This window comes from Taeniopygia guttata, chromosome 2, assembly GCF_048771995.1.
Source record: "Taeniopygia guttata chromosome 2, bTaeGut7.mat, whole genome shotgun sequence".
NCBI classification, from domain to species: Eukaryota; Metazoa; Chordata; class Aves; order Passeriformes; family Estrildidae; genus Taeniopygia; species Taeniopygia guttata.
In genome coordinates, this window is record NC_133026.1 from 6,264,774 (window position 1) to 6,287,399 (window position 22,626).

Genomic DNA, 22,626 nt, shown 5'->3' on the forward strand with positions numbered 1-22,626 from the left:
TGCAGAGTGGCTAAAAAACAAGACAGGTTTATAGTTGATTATCTTTGCCTTCACCCTGAAGTCTGCTCTCCTCTAGGCCCAGTTCTTCACTCATACATACAAGATGGACCTAAAGACTCATGACAGAGAACATAGCCCATACCCTCAATGCTGTTGGCAAACACATCAAATTTGAAGTTGATGAACAATGGGAAGAATTTTGGGGCAAGCTGTAAACTTTTCCCTAAGCATTTCCCATCACCAAGAGCTGCTTAGGAATCAAGATCTCAAAAATATTAAATTAAAGCTACTATATAAAATTCATATGAATTAAGCAATGTCACAGAAGCCTAAATCTATTTCTGTCTGAACAAAAGTGAAACCATGTAATCTTTTCATTAATTTATTTAGTTTCTATCTATAACATTTTCCTGTCCTTTCATCAAATGAGGCAAGAGAAGCAGAATATTGAACTGCAAACAAATAGGGGGAATCCTTCACATGAAGCTGAGTTTCTCCATGAGCTGCAGTAAGTGCCTACATTTGTGTAACAGCTAGAAGTGATTAAGCATTCACTTAACAGCCAACACTTGAGAGTAGAGCTGCACTGCAAACACCAGATAGCATCAATCTCTGTTCACCTACGTGAGGTCTAATTGACTGGGAGTCATGATTGATCAAAGACATCTCCTGAGTTTCAGTACCACCCAGAAAGCCAGGCATTTAAACAAGATCCATTCCTCAAAAAAAAAAAAAAATATACAAGAACTTCCTACTTCCCATAAGTTAATATCTATTTCATTCCACTTGGATTTGAGCCTGTGCTTACTTAAATACCACTATGTGGCTTGTAGGTTACTCCAAGTCATGCAGGACAGCAAAATGAGGTCTTTCAGTCCACACATATATAGACAAAATATTACAGCCCAAAGTTTCAACACACCCTTATCTATGTGTCTAAAATTAAAAAACAAGGACTAAGTCATGTACATGTACTAAGTTCTCAGTAAGCTTAAAGTTAATCCTGTCTCAAAGATGGTGTTGGTTTCAGTAAATCCACATTTTCCCGTAAAGAAAATATATAATAAAAAAAATACCATATAAGTCCTAGTTCAGACATTGCTCTGTAGATGCTGTCAAGCTACAGACCAAATACTTCCTTATGAAAATTATCCCAGGGACTTGCATCAATAAATAAAACTGGAAAGCAAATATTTCAGACAGAAAAAAAAATATATATAATGGCAAAGATTTGAAGTCTTGACCGCACTCCTTCAAAGTTTGAGACATTAACCAGATTATTACTACCTTTTGGTTGTCTCTGTTGAATCTGTGAATCCCAACTGCTTCAGGAGTAATTTCCATCACATCAAAGTAGAAACCTGCATCAAGGAACATTAAAGAGTGTCATGTTTGCTCCCAGGCCCAAAGTTGGAATCTTATTTCTGCACACAGCTAAAATGATAATAGATGTTTATCAGGTATTTGGATATACAAGTCACCACACAGCCTGTTTTTTTACTAATTTCAATCCATATATCCACTTTTTAACAATATTCTGAGCCTTATGGTGGGATTCTTTGGGCTCTCCTGTGCAGAACCAGGATTTGGACTTTAATGATCCCAGTGGGTCCCTTCCAACTCAGTATATTCCATGATTCTCTCAGTTTACAAAATATGGATCTTTAACATGCCAAACAATGTAATAAACACCAAGCCTACAAGAGAGGATACATCCACCATAATACACACATTTGTAAGTAACACAGCTAATACATGACACATACTAGAAATAGTCCGAGTATGGTCATATGCAAGGGTCAAAGGAGAAAAAAACCACACACAGAAAAAATGGCAAGTTGGTAAGAAGAGTACAGGAATACTGGAACATTTCATACCCTGGATTAGATTTCATGAGCCTATTAGAGAATATCAGGTATTTTAAGTCATGAAGCAGAGCTGGTCTCTGAGTAGTTTTGAAGAGATCTGAGGAAATGCTGTGATGCTTTGTAGACAGCTAGACAAAGATTTCTTTGGGTTGGTCAGAAGAGAGATTCAAGAAGGAGACCAGGAAAAATGAGGACAGAAAAACTGAACAGAATAGCTAAGAAACTAAGGAGAGTTTCTGAGGTTGTAACTGTGGAACAAAACTGTGCTGCCCTAGCAGACCTGTGATTACTGGCAAAATAAAACACAAAATACTGTGTTTTAGCACACATAACCTTTCTGGTTAAACATTCTGCAAAGTTGCCAGTAAGCAGCTCTGTGTGCCACAGATCTGCAGGCCCTGGCAGGGGAAGCACATCCCAACATTCCAATCCTGACCTCCAAACCTCTGCAGAGGCACCTCCCCACACAACAGGGAACAAGGAATAAAAAGGGGGTTTTTAACCAGCTCTGCCTTTGCTTTGCTTCCCCCAGGCACTCCAGTTATGGAGATTACTGCATTTTTTACAGATATACCCAGAGGTTATTCTAGTACATAGATTATTGAGGATGACTTCCATGAAACACACGTTTTATAGAGGAGAGAGATATTCAAGTGAATATAGCTATAACACAAACTTTTAAACTTTAAGGCACTGTCCTGGTTCAGTAACAATATTTTCATCAATTTCCAATTTTTATAATATTGTCTAAACTGGCTGACTTTGGGGTTTTAGAATAATTTCTTCCCATTTTCTAAAACACTAGAATTGATTTGTCTTTTAGTGAAAAGAGATTCCCGATCATTTTAATACCCCACAGAGACTGGATTTGACAGACAACATAACAGAGCTTCTAAAAATGAAAAATCTAATCTCACAGTGTCAAGAGGCTCTATCTTAAATTCACTTTGCTATGGAGTGAAGCCTTCTATAGCTTAAATATCTACATTTAAAAACTTTGCTGCCTATAATTTTTACATTAATTTTACCTATATCAATTCACACCTGAGATGATGGTGATGATTTCATACCCTGCTCTGCAATGGGTCCATTTTAATCTTCATTAGACATGTGCTGACTTTTCAACAGCTTATTTCAGAGCTACATATTAGAATTGTAAAATGTTAAACTGTGGGAGAGAAAATAATTAAAAACTTCAAATCCATGAATTTAATAGTATTTTTAAAATATTTCCGTCATCACAATTTTGTTACATTTCATCCACTAACCATAACGTGGGGGAAAAAACAGGGATGAAGTGATTCTGTGTCACACACTAGGGAAAATGCAGGAAATCCAGGCATCCCTTGACATCATTGCTTCATACACATGCATGAACAAGATTCTAAAGTAATGACTGAGAAAGAAATAATATGGAGGTACTTAATTCACTTGGTTTGAGTCTTCAGAAAAAGAAATAAACTTTAATGAAAGCCTCTTTCAGAAATTACTAGTTTCAAACACTCTACAGCTAAGATGTTACTAACACCCTTCCAATGACCACAGGAGATCCATAAATATAATTTTCTTAGTCAGTGAATATTGAAGGAAAACACTGTGATGACACTTAGGCTGTCAACAGAGCTTTTCCAAGTACACATCAGGAATTTCTCTTGCTCTAGTTAACTTAATTCTTTACCTTTATGATGACCCAAGTGAAAAGGAGGTACAACACCTACTGCAGTATGTGTCTAAGCAAACCCTCAAAGTCCCAGCCCTGCTAAGGTTCATACCCAAGTTTCCACTGTTTCCAGCAACAGTTGATGATAAGGCTTTGGAGAACTCATCCCAGGAGCCTGAAGCACAGTCATCTCTGATCCTCTCCCTCATCAGAGAGCCATTCTTAAAACTGAAACACACAAACACACCATATGCATTTTCTAAAATGTTTAATTCTAGATTTTTAAAGCATTTTGTTCCTTTACTTTATATTGTTGCTTAAGTTTATCAGCTGAATTAAAACTGGGCAAGTTAAAAGATGTAAACACTTCGTTATGGAAAGAGATAGAGGAGGAAGAGCAAGACAAGAGAAAGCAAGTTTCACAGGAGGTGCTGGGGAGCACAGTGCAGAGTATACATTTCTCCAGTCAGTCAGATTAGATCCATGGCAGGCCATGCCAAACCCAGGTTAGCTCTGCACAGCTGAGACATCTCCTCAGAGAAGTGCCCTGCCACCACTCACTGTGAGAGGACACTGCAAGGAGCAGCAGGAGTGTCCCCACATCGCATTTATGATTTCAGGAGCATGGTACCTGTATGGAACCAGCTTGGGTCCAACAAGAATTATGACGAGGTCTAGCTCTGTGCCAGGATCTGGCAAAGGAAAGCACCACAGCCAGTTAACAAGCCATGCAGTAAAATATTCACCTCTTCATTTTTTATGGTCTTTGCACACTTCATGCTGTCACCTTCTCTGTGAATATCACACTCCTGCAAAATGCTGCAGCACTGGCCTTGCACAGAGGGGAAAGCAGTTTGAACTCTCCAGCACAGTTGTCAGAGCAGCCCAGCAGAAGAGGCACAGAAATATCAAAAATGAGGGCAAGGAAATCACTGAACTTGCTCAGTAGCACCAGCTGAAGCTATCTGAGTTTTCTATACAAATACCCTGTCTGGTAGCTCAGGCATTTGTTTTCTACTGAGAGTCCCCTATTAAGTCTAATATTCTAGAAATAAAGAGGCCTTGGTGCCAAAGGGGCAGGGTCAACTCAGAAATGACTACACAGAAGGAGCAGGAAGGATTAACTCAGCACTACCAAGGCCACCACCAAACTGCCTGTTAAGCTGCAGTGAAAGAACAGCAGTGTAACATTTATTCAGAAAAATGCCTCAGTATCTGCTTTCCTATTATGAACAGGTTTACATAGTTCTTTTACATCACAAAAGTAAAGAAAACATTGGGTAGAAGAAAAACTCAAATGTAAATTAAAAACAAAGCAAACAAACAAAACATAACAAACAAAACCTGCTGGGAAATCACAAATCAAAACTCAGTAACTTGCAATTGACATCGTGTTTTTGAACTCAACTTCATGAACACCGTTCCCACTGTCATCTACTACTGTGCAGGTGGGATTCAACACCACAGCTTCAGGGCAGTCTTGAGCTTTGCTGAAGTTCTGAGCTTCAAGCATCTACAATCCAGGGCATTTAGACACAAAATTTATCTGCATATTACTTGCAAATACACAGCAAAACACTATCACCTGGATTGGAAATTTTAATCCAAAATACAGCGATTCAATGAGGGCAAACACAGTTCCAGTCCATCTCCTTGGCTGGCAAGGGGCCAAACAACTCTCAAACCACAGCAGCCAAAAGCTACCATGAGGTAGGATCTTGAGATCTCAATATTTTCCTCAAGCATAGCCCTAATACATCCCTGAACAGCACTGATTATGCTCCTCTCTGGAAAGGGAATCTTCACCTACTCCATTATGACCCCACTCAGGAGCGCAGAAGTTACACAGCCTGGTCAGGCTTCAGACATTTCACATTCTATCTCAGCAGCTTTGTTATTCCTGCACATTAAATGAATTACCAGAGATACACAGAACTGGCTCTATCCATACACTGAGATAATTTCAGCTTTTTAGTGCCATGAGAATTTATCCTCCACAACTCTGCAGTTTCAGTTCCTCAGATTAAACAATAGGAATGCTATAATGTTGATGGAAATGTTTCAGCAGTAGATTGCCATATACCGTAGAGAATGCTGAATGTTCTATTCATTATCATTTCACAAAAGAAATAAAAAGCGCTAACACAGAGAAAGAAATATATGTTATCGATCCCAGATGTAAAAAAAATAAATGCTATTACCATAAAAGTGCCATATATGTTTGAGAATCAACAGGATTGCACAGAATATGACCTTCTAAGGCAGGAGTTGGCTCTTGGATCCACAGGAACAATGTGTCACTTGTGCCAAGGCTAATCTGGAGGGGAAAAAAGATAATTGAAGCTTTATCACAATGTGCATGGAAAGCAATACAGAAATTAAATTAAAACCATTTGTTATTGCCACTAATTGTTTTTAAATTACACATTAAGTCAATTGGATTCGTGTTGAAGCTAGCTCTGACTTAGGCTGTCATGCCAGTGAAATACATACTAGATGGAAACTTAGATTTTAATGTCTGGAGTGTTAGTTAAAAATAGTCACAAGAGTTTACTTAAAATCTTTCAGGCAGCTTACAGATTGATAGAAATAGAACAAGCATAAATCCAATAAGCAGCAAATCAACACTAGCAGGTATATTTAACTGGCAACCTGCAGCTATTTACATTTCAAGTATTTCAAGCATCCAAGGACACAGATTTTCAGGAGAGTGTTTTGACTTACTGCAATGTCTCCTTCTTGAAGTCTCATCCCTGCCAGTGATGCTGAAAGCAAAAAGAATCCCAGGTACTTTAGAGAGAGTTCTTTGACTCAATTACAGCCAGTTACCCAAGACATCATAGCACATTGCAAACACCAACTCAAAGTACAAAATAAATGGCAAATAGCTCCTGGTGGCCTTGGGCTATCCACCACAAAAGATGGGCAAAACTTTTGGGTGAGAGTGTGATTTTTGTTTTAATAAACTCAAAATGCTCAAGACAAACTACAGAACAGCATGATTTTTCTAATAGCTTATGCATCCAGGTTTTATATACAGTGGACCCTTAGTTAACAACGCACTTTAGAGGAGGAACATTCCTACTTCCATCACATTATTCACATATTTATTGGACTAAATTGAATTTGGGTCTGTAGAAGAAAAATTGGATTTTTGGGAAATGCAGAGATTCAAACCTGCGTAAGCTACTGTAATATATGTAATTTTCTTTACACTGAAACAGTCTCCAGGATTCAAAAAACTGACCCTGAATTAACACCTTCCCTTGTACTGAGATCTATCAGTCTGACAAAAGGACAACTTTAATTCTTAAAGAAAGCAAATATCTCCATCTTTTTGCTTGAAAAGATATAAGAGCATTTTTAAAGTTCATATTGTCTAAGCTAAAATGTTAGCAGTTCATAGTACGGATAGTTTCTCATAACAAAAACTGAAGTTATCAGGAGGCAAATGAATTCACCTCTGATTACTTGGCAAAAGAGAATAATTTGTCATACACAGCCTATCTGAGATAGCTCTATCAAAAGAATCAGTGATGGAAGGGTGTTGGAAAGAGGAATTAATGCTGATAAAAACAATATTCTTTCATTTTATAGGCAGCATCTGAGAACCAGCAAGATAGATTTAGAATTTCAGTACATACATAATCATATCCACTGAATCTTGCACAGTTAATCATCTCACCTGGATTGTCTCCTGTAAATGCTACTATTTTACAGTCTGGGTTAAACCCATAACGTTGACTATAATATGGAGAAATGGGCCCCTAAGGAAAGAAAGAGAGAAGAAAAAAAGCTCAAAAAAATGGAATGCAATCTTGCAATATATGACAATGTATTGTAACATGGAACTGAAAAACCCTAGAGCAGCTACAAGAATTATTCCTAAACATTTAAGGTATAAATGAATATTTTAAAATTTTTTAATGCACTTTTTTCATTGTAGTTGTTGAGAACCTCACAGGAATACCCTCAGATTAGATTTGAAAGCAGGCTATTAAATAGGAGCATTTTAGCTTTGGGTCTTTCTTCAGTTATTCACATCAAGTACCATAAACACATCTATCTGTTGTGCACATATACATGAATATTAATAGCTAGAAATTAGAAATTCAATGCAAACATAAGAGGAAACACAACATTAATATACATCACAGCATCAAATGATGGAGTATGACCCCTATTATTTTAGAGGTCAAGAACCATATTCTTTTAAGCCACATTTGATGGCCATTGAGATAAAATAGAAGAAAACTATCAATAAAAAACACAAGGACATCTATAAGGATTTTTTTATATGTTCCTCTCCATTACAGATCAGCAGTGAATTCAGAGGGCTCAGGTGATGGGGATCTCCACTTCCTCACGTGTGCACAGCTAAAGAATAGATGGTTTTGTGCTGGGTAGTAAGACTAAACTCATTTACTCAGGAGATGTGAGGCTTGATTTGATTTCACCATTATGCTATGTGAACTGAGGAGCTTTAAATATCCCAAATTATTCACAAAGATTACCTCATTAAGTCTAAAAACAGCTTAAAACAAGATCTCTGTCTAGAAATGCAAATGTAGGGTTCAGTTTCTGCAGCAATAAACACCCGTGCACAGCTCTGCAGTGACCAGGTGCTCTGGGGCATGGGAAAGGACCCCAAAAATTCTTATAATTGGAGCACCAACCTAAAAGTCTCTCACACAGCCCAGGGCATGCAAGAACCCAAGGAGACCAAAGCTATGATGGGTGCCAGTTTCCAAAGATGTCTGTATTTGCTTCATAAAACACCTTCACAACACAGCTGGAACTATTAAACCAGCAGCACTGCACACACAAATACACTCCAAGTGCCATTAGCACAACTCCCAGCAAAATTGTTTCTTACAACTCTTCTGGCCAGGGACATACCAGGACTGAGTGGGATGGTACAGGGCATCCTAGTCTCTCCTCTAATCCAGGGGCACAAGCATCAAGGCAGGGCTTTGACCATGCCTTTTCCCAAATCTGCAGCAAGTTCATACCAGAACCTACAAGACAGATCAAAAGAGGAAGTGCACAAGATTAAGCAAAGACCAGAAAATTCCAACAACAGAAAATTTTCAGATGTTTGTTTTTCATTTAAAGAGAACTGTTTCAGCTCCTCTAAGAATAAAGGATATTGATAATTTAGCCTCTGGAGAGCTTTCACCTGCAAAAGTAGCAGAAAATGCTTCTTTGATATACAATACACCACACAATTCAGTCATTCACAAATTATGAGGAAAGACAAGAATATCAATGCCTCCCCATCAGCTCCCCCCCAAATCTTCCACCTTGGACAAGGACTTCATAGGAGTAAAAGTGATGGAGCAATGTCCCTTGAAGATGTGTTGTGTTCTGCAAAGACCCGAAAGTGAAGAAATTTCCCCTCAGTAGGATGGCTTTACATTACTCCTACCTTTGAGCAGAGTATCCTTTAAGCACCTAAATCCATGCTGACTAATCTTCCTCCATATCGATGTTTCCCTTTTCAGTTTTTCAAATAAAGCCTCTAATTTTGAGGATAATTTGGTATCCACCTTTGAATACCAAAGCCATGGTTTTCAGGAGAGCTGAGCAGCCCAACTGAAATCTGCAACACCTGCAAGTGTGCAAACCTCTTGAGGCCAGATTCTGTGAAATTATTTTCAGGCTGCCACAAACCTAAATAACTGATTTGGTCACCTGCTTTCTCACCAGAACTATCACTAGCTCTGAGAAAGGCCTTTGCAGTTTTGGTTTGGTTTCTCATTGCTCTTTTCTCACTGTTTTATTGCTGGTTTAAAAGTTAATTGAAGTTGGTTAGTGGCCAAATCTGTATGACATACTCCACACCCCTGGGTTATGATTCTAAGATGCCTTTAATTGCACATTTCATTAGACTTGAAAATCTGTATTTCTGGTTAGTGCTGCTCCAGGACACAGTCTTGTTCTAGATTAATGCCAATTTCATTCCAAAGACTGTTCAGCCCACAATTTATTTGTCTCAGAAATGCAGCCATATCCTCAGCTGGGCATGGTGGAAAAACCTGGTATTTCCTTCTGTTCAATACATTTTTAAGCTCTTTATGTCAAAGGTGGTGAGGCTGATGCCACATGCAGTGCCTGTGGAACAAGACTTTGCTTGCAGTTCTGGGATGCAGAGGAAGAAAAGGATTGAAAACCCATCTCAGGCAGTACATCACAAGGCTCCAGCAGTGCTTCTCCTCTGAAAAAGGGCCTTCAACACACCCCACACACACTCTGCTGCTCGTTACACAGCACAAATGAGCCCACCCTATCAACTCCCAGCAGACTTTTTCATACAGGCTGAAAAATGGGTTGAATAGCACTTGTAAACAAACTTTCTATTTATCAGTACAATCCTAAGCACCCCCAGTGTTGTCTGGACTTAGTGCTCCACACGGTGTTGTAAACAAAGTGCTGCACACTGGAACAACTCAAGCCCAACAGCAGCATGTTTGGATTATACTTAACATAAAAATAGAAATAATTTTATCCAGATCAATTAATCCCATTTCAGGCAAATTAAACAGATTTAAAAGATTTGGCCTATGATGAAACAGAGGGGAATTTGACAGAGCACAAAGTGCAACAACCCTCCCACAGGCAAAGGATCCCTTTTCTGCCATCAAAATCACTACTACACACCCAGAAAAGGAAAGATGGCAAGATTTACTGCATCATATCTTAGGTGTCTCTGAGAGACCACTCTTAAATCCAGCCATCTTCTCCTTCCCAGGGTAAACTGTGTCCTGACAAGGAAAACTCAGCCCAGAGTCACCACCTGCGCTTTTCAGAGGTACAGGGTGTGAGCAGCCACAGGTTCCGTGCTCTCAGGCATAGAACACCTTTCCACACAAATCTATAAATTTTCCTGGAAAACTCCATGATTTAAAAGGCCAAGAATCTCTTCACTAAACTAAAGCAGTGAGGAACAGAATCTTTAAATAAATAGGATTTTTCTACAGAAAGATTAGCTGTTTTCTGCAGCTTTTTGGTTTTTTTTAAACCATCTTGGTCGACACCCCACAAGCCTAGAGAAACATTTCACCAGAATCCTCCAATGAAATTTTACAAGACATTAGGGCAGCCTTCAATTTTTCCTGCATAAAAGAGAAAAGCCTCGTATCTTTAAAACTGAGTGTTTACATTATACAATATACATATTACATTATACTTCAGTTTATTGACTGGTAGATGCAGTGGCTTAAACATTCACATGCCCTGAGAAAAGAGAGGTGAGGCAATTTGCCCCAAATTTAGAAACTCGTTTTAAAAATGTGAAACTGTTTTAGAACTATTAATTTGATGGGCTGGATTCATCCTGTCCAGCTGTGGGCATGGGAGTCTCAGTGGAAAATAAAAAACAGAGCTGAATGCTCCTCTGATTATGCAAGGAGTGATTCACACCAAGTTCCTGACTCTAGTACCTGTGCTCATGATCTACATCACTAAGTTTAACATACAAAATCAGTCATAATCTGAGGAGTAAGGGGAGAAAACGATCAAAAATCAAAGGCAGCCCAGTGAAGGTCAACAGCCAAGGCCATGGCACAGTAAGAACCGAGGAAAGGGTCAAAACATGGATTAATAGATTTCTATATTTCACTGCACACATCACTGACTTTTAGCACAGAATGACCAGGAGCACAAGGAGGACTTGCTAATATTTACTAGAAATACAGAAGTGCTTGAACACTTGGGGGGAAAGGAGAGAATACAAACACTTTCATTACAATGACCCAGCAATGCAGACTAACTGGTTTGATTAATCAACAAAGTAAAGATCAATATTTGCATACATTTATAAGCAGTTAAGTGCATCTGTTTCTGCATCACAGCCCTCTGCATTGCCTTTCCAGTGAGCTAAAGCCATGGGAAGTGTAACTGCTGACACCACACAAGCTACAGGAGGACCAAATTCAGCCCACCACACCCCTTTTGAAAAGGCTTCAGTCCAACACATCCTTTTTTTGGTAGAACAGCAAAAAACAAGTATGCTAAGCTACAATTTGCCTAAGGCTCTTACAAAAGCATTTCAAAAGATAAAGCTTCACTAGGTCAAGAGATGGATTGCTGTTCTTGAAGATATCTTCTGAAAGAAATAATGCCCCAAGTCTTCAACTTCTTTAGGTCCCAGATGTATCTTACTTTTAACATCTGCACAATATAAATAAAAATAATTCTTCATTCCACTAGAAGGTGATTTCATTTTTTTTTTAAATCAATCACTCAGGGTGCTCAGCGATTCATAAGTGATTTGAACCTTAAAAGATTGGACCTTTAAGAAGAAAAAGAAAAAATCCTGGAACTGAATAGCACATTTCCCACAATAACCTGTCAATTTGGAGATAAGTTATTGTGTAGAGCTAAACAATTTGACAGGGTCTTTTAAAGATATGACCTGAAGTTAAACCTACAGAAATAAAGAATAGATCTATTATCTGAATATTATTTTGAGAGATGCATTTTAAACTACAATACATAGGTGCTAAGTAAAAGATCAAGTGAATTGCAAGAAATTGTAAATGACAAGAAAACAATTTTTCAGCTGCATCCAAATAACTACTGCATCCACTATACTTATATTTTATTACTGGAATTAGAATTCTTTCATTGTATTAACAGAAGAAAGGAAAGAATGAAGCAAAATATAGCTTACAATGCCAAAAAAACTTTTGTCTTGTAAAGAGAACTGTAACATACTGCTTAGTTCTCTTATCTTTTTTCACACAAAGGTTTAATAATCCTACATGCTCTGAACAGCACATAACATGGACTCAGGTTCTCTAAATACCCACAGATGTAACAGAACAGGCTCTCCTGGAGCTGTTTGAAAATGTGATTGTCTAAGAAAATTTTCCAATTAAGGAAATTAATTATTTTTACTTTAAGATATTTTGTTTTCCAATTTTTCATGTTCTGAAATTGGAGAAGCATGGCTTTCCTCCACTTGCTTCCAAGCAGAAAAGGTAAAGCAATATTACCAAAAACTAAAAATACCCAAACATGAGATATTTTTAGTGCTTATAGTTTTAAACATTAGAATCAAAATTAACACTTCACTCTCACTGAAAAATAAAACCCAATATGTTTCTTTATCAGAAAAAGCACCTAAATATCTCGCTATCTTTCTTTGAAATACAGTAGGTGGCTGAGCAGCCCAAGTGCTCAGTATTTGGGCCTGCTGAGGAGCAAAGTGCAGACCTCCAAGAAGTTATTGTTGCAAATAATACACAAAAACATAATTCAGCTGTGAATTTTGGCTAAAAGGACAGAACCAGAAAACAGATATTATAATGTCACAAGTGATATGAAATAAGCATGGATTGCTTTGCCATTTCTCAGGTCTCAAGTATAACTGGAAGCTCTGATAGCAAGTTGTCCATTAGCTAAAATTGAGGTGTCTTGTCTTTTCCTGTAAGATTTGATGGAATAACAAAGGAGAAAAAAATGAATTGGTCTTAACACATGGGTGTCAACCATGTCTCTATAATGCAAAAATTCTGTAGAGAGCCTTGTTATCTAACCTTTCAGCTCTGAAATATATCCTCTTAGTTTCAGAGCAGAAATCAGAAATGCTTTTTAGAAATAACAGCAGAGCTCCCAGGAAAATGCTTTCCTTTGTGATTGCCATTTTAAATTGCCATTTAAAAATGGATAACTGAGATAACACACAACAGAAAAGAGAGACAGTAGTCTTGTCACTTTTTTGTCTTTGTTATGATGAATGGAGAGATATGGAAGATTTCTTTTTTTAACTGGGTTTAGTACATTTAGCTTTATTTATGCCTTTTTTCCTGGTTCATTTTGAAAATATACTTCTCTTCTAGAGCCATACTCCAGTTAGGTGGGGAAGAAATCATCAGAATATATATCATGTACACATCCTGTGCACCTCTGAGCTAAACCAAGGAGCAAATACCAGAACTCTGAAGTTTAGTTTAAGATTCCACAACTTTCTGATGCTTCTAGAGGATCTTTCACCACTCCTTTATGCATCACAAAATAATGAAAAAAATTACATTTAAGAATTTTTTCTGTGGATCAAGTTGATAGAAGTGGGAATCAGTACGACAAGGAGAGATAAGCATAACAAACAAACTGAAAGGCGTAACGTAGCTTAAAAATCTAATATACTTGTCATTAAAATTTAAAGATTGAAAACAAATATCAGACACCTTGTCCTCCATCTATGTAATGTGGAGATGGGAAGGAAAATTTCCTTGTTAAACTGTTACTATGAATAAAGCCCACACTTACCATCACTGTAATCAATGGGTGCATAAGCTCCTAGGAAAAGGGAAGCTGCAAAGCTACTGACCAAAGAGATTCTCTGGAAAAAAAAAAAAAAGTGAGAAACAGTGAGTCACATCAGTATTCACTTCAAAGAAAGTAATTGGAAAGCAAATAAAATAATTGGAAGCAGCAAATGTTAATAGATGCCTAAGGTTAGGCCCAGAAAGCACACAAAAACACATCTAGAAAGATTATTTAGTTCTGACCATTGCAGTAACACAGCACATATCAATCTGAAAGTAACCCCATTATGAAAGTTGTTAATAGCTCTGCTTCTGAAACATGCAAAACACACCTTGTATGTTATCATACTGTGTTAGCATGAATCCACAACTTCAGTCTACTATAGAACCTCATTTTCAAAGGAAAACAAAGATAAAAACAACACCAAAAAAAAAAAAAAAAAACACCACCACAAAACCAGCTATGTGTTATGACAGAGGAAATTCTCAGAACCCTGCTCTGCCCTACCCACAGCACAGGTCTGTAAAGTTTTAGAAGCTCTGGCAAAGCTCTGTGAGCACCTTTAGCACCTGTGCACAACCCTTTGCCTTCCTTCCAGCTGAGACCCCAGACCTCCCAGGAGTTACTCCCAGGAGCTGGTAATAATCAGCTTTGAACTGAGCCCCTGCCTGCAGCTCTGCCTCAGGGCATGCCCCAGCTGCACGAAATCCAGCTGTAGGGCTGGCCAAAAAATGCCCCATATGACACAGGACACTGATCCACCACGAACCTTCCTCCTCTTCATGCCTGCTGTGTGAGCTAGCAGGTTAACCAGCCACCAGCAGGCTTTCTGCATGATCAAGTATTGCCTGATCCCAAGAAGCTGGCACAAAAGCAGACAAATTCCTCATTCTGTGCTGTGACTCACTCAGAAGAAATATGGCTGTCACCCAATAACTAAACAGAATCAAACCTCTACTGGTGGAGTGAGGCAGAAGTGACAAGTTTTTATTAATGATCACAAAACCACTGCTTCACAGCATTCAAGAGCAGCCTATAGCCAGAGATCTAAGAGGTGGTTGTAATGGCCAGGAAATTTAATGATGCACTTGCTCTTTGTGCATTTCTCCCCAAGAATACATCACATTGTGCTCAGGTAACAAAAGCCTACCTTCTGTGGTGCCCCAGTGGGCACTAGCTGCCTGAAATGGAAGGAAAAAAAGGATGAAGTTAAACTGTGAATCAGCCAGCCAGTTTAGCAAGCTGACCTACAGAAGCAAAAACATCCACCTTCCACGTGTCATTGAAACTGCCAAGCTGTTAAGTGCTCCTTGAGGGTCCCCAAGAGCAGCTCTGGCAGAGATGTTTTGTGCTTGAATGCATCTTGCATAAGCTTTATTGCTAAAAGTTGCCATCAGTTCAAACCGCCCTCAAAGTCTGAAATTGGTTTAACCAGTTCTCAGCCCCACTTCCCCCCAGTAACATATCCTTCTCTAAATTTAGTCTCAAGCTTATGATCAGACCATATCAGTGTTCTGTTTCAACTCATACCTTACTAGTTACAATGAGAATAAAATAAATAAAAAGAAAATAAAAGAAGGGAGAATAATTAAAAATTAAGCATTCTCCGACAAAACACAGAGTCAGCACTGCAATTCACTTTCTCATGAAATGAACTGCTTCATACAAGGGTGAGATTAAAAAAACAATTAGTGCTACCAAGAACTGAAGTAATGGAAAACCAGGTCTTCCTTACTTCCCTTTATAAAAATGGGGTCTATGTTTCTCCTTTTCCAGTTAATGGGAACTTCACCAGACTGTCACAACTTCTCAAATATGATGAATGGTGGCTTAGCCACTTCATCCACCAGTTCCCTCAGGACCTATGGAAGTATTTCATCAGGTCCTTGTGCAGCTTCCTGTTCCTTGGATGGTCTTGAACTCAATCTTCTCCTACACTGGGTGGTTTTTCACCACCCCAGTCCCTGATTTGCCTGCTGTGACTCACGTGATATGGCTGGAACTCTTGCCAGTGAAGGTCAAGGCAAAAAAGTCCTTGAGTACCTGGCCTTCTTCATAGCCTGGGTAACCAGGTCCCCCACTTCCTTTGGAGAGGGCCTACATTTTTCAAAGTCTTTCTTTTATCAACAACATAGCTATAAATGCTTTTCTTGTTGCCCTTGATGCCCCTGGCCAGATTTAATTTTGTCAGGATTTTATCTTTACCTGATCCCTAACTGCTCAGAGAGTCTTTCTGTATTCCTGCCAGGATACTGCCTTTACTTCCACCTTCTGGAGGCTTCCTTTTTGTGTTTGAGTTTGTCCAGGAGCCATTTGTTCATCCACACAGGCCTCCCAATGTTTTTACCTGATTTAATCTTAGTTGGGATGCATCTCTTCAGAGCTTGGAGGAGGTGATCCTTGAATAAGAACCAGCTTAGGAGAACCTGTATCCTTCCATTCCAACACTCCAGCAGGCATCCCACCATGTTTCCATGATGCCAAGAGGATCATAACCCTCTAAACTCCTGTTTATTCTCTGTGCCATGTGTGTTTGCCCAGACATTTAATCTGAGCCACTAATGAAAGTGACTTTACTGGCTGCTGCTGTCCTTCAGGTGCTCTCCTGCCATCCCTCTCCAGGCTCTGGGTATCTCCTGGCACCAACCTGATAGGAGTGGGATGGATTGAGGTTCTCCTCCCCCAACAACTTCAGTTTAAAGCTCTATTCACAAGCTCGAGAAATAACACTTAAAGTAGAACCGATGTCTGATTTTTACCTGCCTAACCACTAATAATTCAACAAAACTAAAAATAAAAAAATTTCAATTTTCATCTTAAATTCAAACACAAGAATCAGAATAATCTTTAGCAAAAAGGTCTGTAAAAACATCTGCACAAAATAAATCTTAAAAGATTTTCAACCATGTTTTCCAATAAGGGAAATTGAAGTTAAGCCAACCTCAGTTTGCTTGTAGACCTCAGGATTCTGGCTGTAAATCTTTGCTATCTGGTTTCCTGTAAAACGCTGAGAAAGAAATGCAAATGCTTAGAAACACAAACCCTAAATGGAGTCAATAATCATTAACTCTGTGTAATGAGTTCAGAACATTGCACTTTGGATATTTAATTTGCCTGATGCATGATGAAAGTCAGTGCACAGCAGGCAATCTGCACTAAACAGGGTATAACACATAGTCTCATTATGAGAATTTTGTTCACCTTTTGAAAAAAAGGCATGTGGAAAAGCATTACTATCCATAATTTACATTTCAGAAATGACAGTTCAATGGAATGAATCACACTTATTCTGTGCACAGGAACCAGGACATTTCAAATGGTGCCTTCAAATCCTTGAAAAGGTTTAAGCTACACAATCCATGTACCTGCCTGTGAGGCAGGTGAATTGAAATTAAAGCAGGAAGTTCCACACTCAAAGCACAATCTCCAGCACAGGCTAAAAACAGCTGTGAGAATATATATTTTTCATCCTTGTATTATGTCAGATAATAAAAAAAAACCTAACACTGAAACCTTAACATTTAGCAAGTGAAAAATAAACTGTTAGTGGTATTCAAAGTCTGATTTCAACATTGACCATAAAGCTTGCATGATGATTCAGAAACAGAAACATCAGTTTGGGAGGTTAAAGCCTTATTCTGCTGAACCAAGAGTGTGAGTAGCCAGGTGCTGAGGTGCCTGGAGGGCAGATCTGCTCCCACTCCATAACTCACTGTCACAGTTACAAGGAGGGAAGAGTCTGGAAGAGGAGACAAGTGACAGCATATCTCCGACAGAGTCCCAAGCCTCTGAAACACTTCTCTTAGGTAAACAGCTGCTTGTCAGCCTCCAGGGAATATTAAAAGGCCAATCTTTTAATTGCAGAAAAAACTTAGAGCATGATTCACAAGTAGCTGGATGGATTTACCCTAAACAAACCTGTAACACAAACTGGATTTCCATCCCAATAGAAATGTGGCCACACAAGATGCTCCCAGGGACAACCAGGCCCTGAGACTTTAAGCATGGCCACCCAACACTGTATTTGGGAAATGCTGGCTGGCCAAATGCTCCAGCTGCCTCCTGCAGCAAAATTCCCAGTGTTTGGTTCATTTCACTGTAAAATTTCTGTATCTCCCCTTGTGACACTAATACAAAGAGCAGTATGGTTGGAGTTTCTTCAAAAGCTCTGTCTTTCCTAGTTAATGGCTGGTGGCTACCTGCAGCAGCTCCCTGGAATGACAGAATTGTTTCCAGCACAGGATTCTGCTGGGAACTTCCTCCCCATCCATTCCTTACCTCATATGCCCGGGAGCCAGTGACCCTGGCCAGGTGCTGGGCTCCCCCCAGGGCTTTCTCCAGTGCTCTGCACTGGGAGGCTGTGCTGGAATCCATCCAGATGGGACTGTTACTGACTGAAAAACAGCCCTGTAATGAAGAACACCCTATATTAGCAAGTCTGATCTCTGAGAAGTCCCTGCTGGAGTAATAAAAATACAGTAGCCGTACATATCACCCCACAGCTCAGTTCTCTGACATGCCTTCTGCCCTTCTCTCAGCAATTACAGAAAGCAGATATTGGGTAGAATGTTAGTCAGTGATGAAAAGTTCAACCCAAACTTTGCATCAGAGGGAAGCAACATTCTTTTTCTGCTGTCACTTCACAGACCCTGCAGCACATCCTCTGGTAGCCAAAACCTCAGCCCCTTCTAGAACCCCTCTGCAAACCATCAGATTATCTTCCTACAGCTCTGCTAACACATTTCTCCTTAATAAATGGCATAACCACCTGGAAATAAAACTGTGGCTTAATACACCATTTATTCCAGCATTTTAATGCCATTTCCATGAGTTTTGCACAGATGAGACAGTTACAAAACTAATGATGTAGCACATTTAACACGAAAGTCCCCCCTTTCAACATATATCTGTCCTTTCTGACACTGAAGTAAGGGGAAAAGGGTCTTCCAGAGGGAAAGCTGAGTCCTCCCAATTTTTCTTTCTAAATAAAAGCTTGTCAAGTCTGTGTTCAAAGCTCACCCATCACACACATACAAAATGTTGTGCCAACAAGGTACTTGGTTAGGATTAAGTCCACACAACATTACATTTATATCCTTTTGGAGGCAAGTATAAACTGGTCTTTTTAAATAGATATATTTTCTTATTCTTATGAAATCACTTGCACATCCCGCAAGGAAACTCAGGTACAGCAGTCCTTTTCACCACAATTTTTTGTTAATATATATTAAATATAAATATAAATATATTAAAAACAAAATATTTACAGATTGTTTACAAAAATATTACATTTTCTAGAAGAGCAAAGAGGCTCTTACTCTGACACAGAAAGATTCTGGGACACCCACTGGCACCTGTAAGCTTTTAAAGCAGAACACACTATCACTCAGGAGAAAATGAAATGTCAAAAGTCCTGCAACAGAAGGAATAACTACTACATTTCATTTATGCTGCAGGAGCTTGCAATCCAGCCAAAAAAAGAGGATGAAAAACAATGTGTAAGGACCAGAAAAAGGATAGTGTAGCCCTCCCTTCAGAGCTTTTGTACACCTTACCTTTACTGATTGATGTAAAGGCAGTTCAGATGATGCATCCTTTAAAATCTGGATGCTTCCTTTTTTCCAGTACACACTCCCATGTTGCTGTAAGAAATATAGAAACAGGAGTTGGAGATGCCCTCCCAAGCTTCAAAGTTCATATTCTGATATTACATTCTAAGGAACAAAAGAACTCACTCCAAATTAGGACCAAAAATGGTCCATTTTAAATCAAGGATCTCATAAAAAATCTCTTATTCAAGACAGAGCAAATCAGAGCATTATTTTGAATTCAAGAATTTTCTAGTGGGGACAATTACTGTATTGCTAATGGCATTGGATACTTATTTGAGGACTCTTTGAGCTGTAGCCAGGGCTCCACAGTCAAGATTTAGTTCTGTGCTATTTCAGCACAGCCTCCTGATCCATCAGTTACAGGTCTGTCCCCCTTGCTGGAGGGGGCAAAATAAAAGGAATATGGGCAGTCTGGAAATCACTCCCTTTTTTCACTTGAGTAAGGTGGAGTTACTTGGCAGTCCCCAGCTTGTGCTCCAATGAAGAATTCAGAACAGAGCCTTGATACCAGCTCTGATTTTCAGACACTTTGCTCAGACTTTCAACTGCAATCAATGAAAGATGGAGATGAAAGCAAGGGTTTTGATTAATTAGTCCCAGATACATCAAGATGAATAACCTAAACCTTGCATGTCAGAATTAGCTATTGCTTTGGTGCTGTCCTCACTCTGAATATCATCTGTGAAAGTTATAAAGGCCTCTGTTGATTTATTGGAGTACTAGGAGGAGACTGGCTAACTGACTAAATGTCATGGTGGGTTTTATAAATAATAAAAAAAAAAAGCATTATGCACTACAGGCTAAATCACAGCAGCATTTTTGTCATTTCTTCATCATTTGGGTTTTGTTGTTTCTGTGCAGATCCCTGACCAAGCCAACAAAAAACTGCTCAGTGGGATGTTACTGTGCTTTTAGCAAACCATGCTCATTGCTGTTTTTCCTACCCCATTTTCCACAAGTACCTGGATCTGCTGAAATTCAAAATGAACAGAATTAAAACACTGTGAAGCCAAGCAGTTCTGCACTATGCTGATCTAAACAACTGCACTGCAAACCTCATCCTCCACTCCCACCATCTCCTAGTGATTGCTCTGCATGCTTCAGGTGTCCACTCCCTCCAAAGAATGTCTGTGGATGCTTATGCAGATCTTATTTTATGCCATTACAATCTTCTGCCATACAATTGTTTAAATTTATCACTCCACCTTCAACTCCATCAAATAAATACAGTAAAGCTGAATTTTTTTTTGTATAAACTAACCTGGCCAGCACCAGACATAGCTCTGACTTGAGAGAAGTTAAAGCCTGAAGACTTCATCTTTTCCAAGATCACATCCAGAGCCTACAACAAACAGAATCAGGAATGACAGTAACGAGCTATCAAATTATGCATACTCACAATCTGGAATTAAACAGTAAATTTATGTCATCACTGATAAGAGTTCATTGGCAGATAATGAAAAATTAGTTAATGACTATGGACTTTTCAAAAATCTACATAAATTAATTTATTAAGTGAGAGTCCATAAAAGAAAAGTTGAGTCACACAGGGGAAAAATAAGATCTTTAAAGAAGCTGAATCACAAAGATCTGTTCTTTGAATTCTAAGTAAGAGGAAAAAATTAAAGAATTCCAGTTCATTAAAAACCACTTTAAGAGTGCTAGACACAAAGCACCATTATCTTTTCTGTTCTTACTTTTGAAAATCTATGAAATCTTAATAGGGCATACCCTACAGCCCATCCTACAAGACGTTTAGGTAACCACAAAACCATTGTCCCCAGTGCCAACAAATTCACAGATTCTTTAACAAAAGATAATTCAAGTGATTTTAGCACTTCAAGCACCTAGGCAAATTTTGTTCTTGGCATATTTTCCTGAAGTTTAAAACCAAAAATTAATCTAGCCTTAAGTAGTTTAATTTAGATCAGCATTTCCCAAACTCTCTTGACAAATGGACCACTGCAAGACCGCCAAAGAAACATCATATATACCTACACAGTAATTTTATCGATTTAATAATTACAACAGTGCCTCTTCATTATGGTTCAAAAACCAACTGCAAGCAAATTTGCCAAACCTTTTTCAGCTACTAGGGATCACCAGGGGGGTTTTGTGACCTTTCTAATATTTTAACTAGCCAAATCCCTCTAATAAGAAAAATTTACAGAGTACAACGTAAGTGTCACAGCTGAGATGGCCACGACACACAGAGAGCATCACCACAGAATTTCAGAAGGCTTTAAGCATTTGTCCATACACAGCAACATCTTACTCAACAAAAGGCTTCAGATGTCTGCCTATACAGCATAACATCCTCCCATTTCAGAAGGTTGCAAGCATCTGCCCTTCTTGTTCTTTAGCCCAACCTTTTATCCCGTCATGCTGATGCAGTGCCCCTGTGTGCCCTCTGTTCCCTTTGGTGGTTGCTCAGTGCCCCTGGGCACTCCATGGCTCGTTGCTATCGGTGCTGCTTACCCACTTCTCACAGCTGAACCCACTGGGGATGAGGCTCAGCTACAGCCCCACCCCAATCACCACAAACTGTGTGCCTACATGTAAGTATTGCAGAATCTGCACAGAAGTAAGAAAGGCCTTATTTTAAAAAAGAAAAAAAAATGCTGTACTTCAAAATAAGCATCAGTCAAAGTTACTGGGAACCAGTGAATAAATTGCCCTTTCACCACTTACCAGTTGCAACATCAATTGGTAAGCAGAGCTTATTGTAAATTAAATAGTTTAAGTCACCTGGGTGCTACAAAAACAGATTTAAACAAGGCAAAGTGACAGCTGCCCCATTTGTGTATGAGGAGAGGAAAAAAGAGTCATTTTTTCATATGAAGGAAAGTCAGGAAGGAATTTCTCACACACAGAATGCTGTAATAGTAGAAAGTGGAGAAACAAACAAAAAAAACCCATCAAAATGATAGCAATGTTCTACTATGTTTGTTGATGGCATTACTATTTGCATACCAAAGACACAGAACAACACTTCAAAGAAACAGAATGTAAGCAAAAGGACTATGTTGATTTGAACTATTGCTCACAATAAACTTTCATTTCTGTAACAGCAAGGAAAAAGTTGATCCATATAAAAGTTTTTTCATACCTTGACCCACATAAGCACTGGTGAAGTGACTGTCAGTCTGTCACTGTGAATGTAGACTCCACCTTGAGTCCTACAGAAAAACAGGATTTTCTCTTGGTAAAT

The 22,626-nt window shown here is 38.8% G+C and overlaps 1 protein-coding gene across 3 annotated transcripts in view; it reads right to left on the bottom strand.

The window, feature by feature from the left end:
• Window positions 1-22,626, bottom strand: part of XYLB (xylulokinase) — an 82,390-nt gene that overhangs the window by 56,116 nt on the left and 3,648 nt on the right. For all 3 annotated transcript variants that reach the window (XM_030264222.4, XM_072925302.1, XM_030264223.4), the window contains exons 3-14: window positions 22,525-22,594; window positions 20,677-20,757; window positions 19,359-19,445; window positions 18,082-18,210; window positions 16,745-16,810; window positions 13,804-13,876; window positions 8,428-8,546; window positions 7,214-7,295; window positions 6,253-6,293; window positions 5,730-5,845; window positions 3,641-3,756; window positions 1,288-1,361 (exon numbers count right to left, since the gene is read on the bottom strand). In XM_030264222.4, coding sequence (XP_030120082.4) covers window positions 1,288-1,361; window positions 3,641-3,756; window positions 5,730-5,845; window positions 6,253-6,293; window positions 7,214-7,295; window positions 8,428-8,546; window positions 13,804-13,876; window positions 16,745-16,810; window positions 18,082-18,210; window positions 19,359-19,445; window positions 20,677-20,757; window positions 22,525-22,594 — 1,054 coding nt within the window. The remainder of the gene's footprint in view (window positions 1-1,287; window positions 1,362-3,640; window positions 3,757-5,729; window positions 5,846-6,252; window positions 6,294-7,213; window positions 7,296-8,427; window positions 8,547-13,803; window positions 13,877-16,744; window positions 16,811-18,081; window positions 18,211-19,358; window positions 19,446-20,676; window positions 20,758-22,524; window positions 22,595-22,626) is intronic.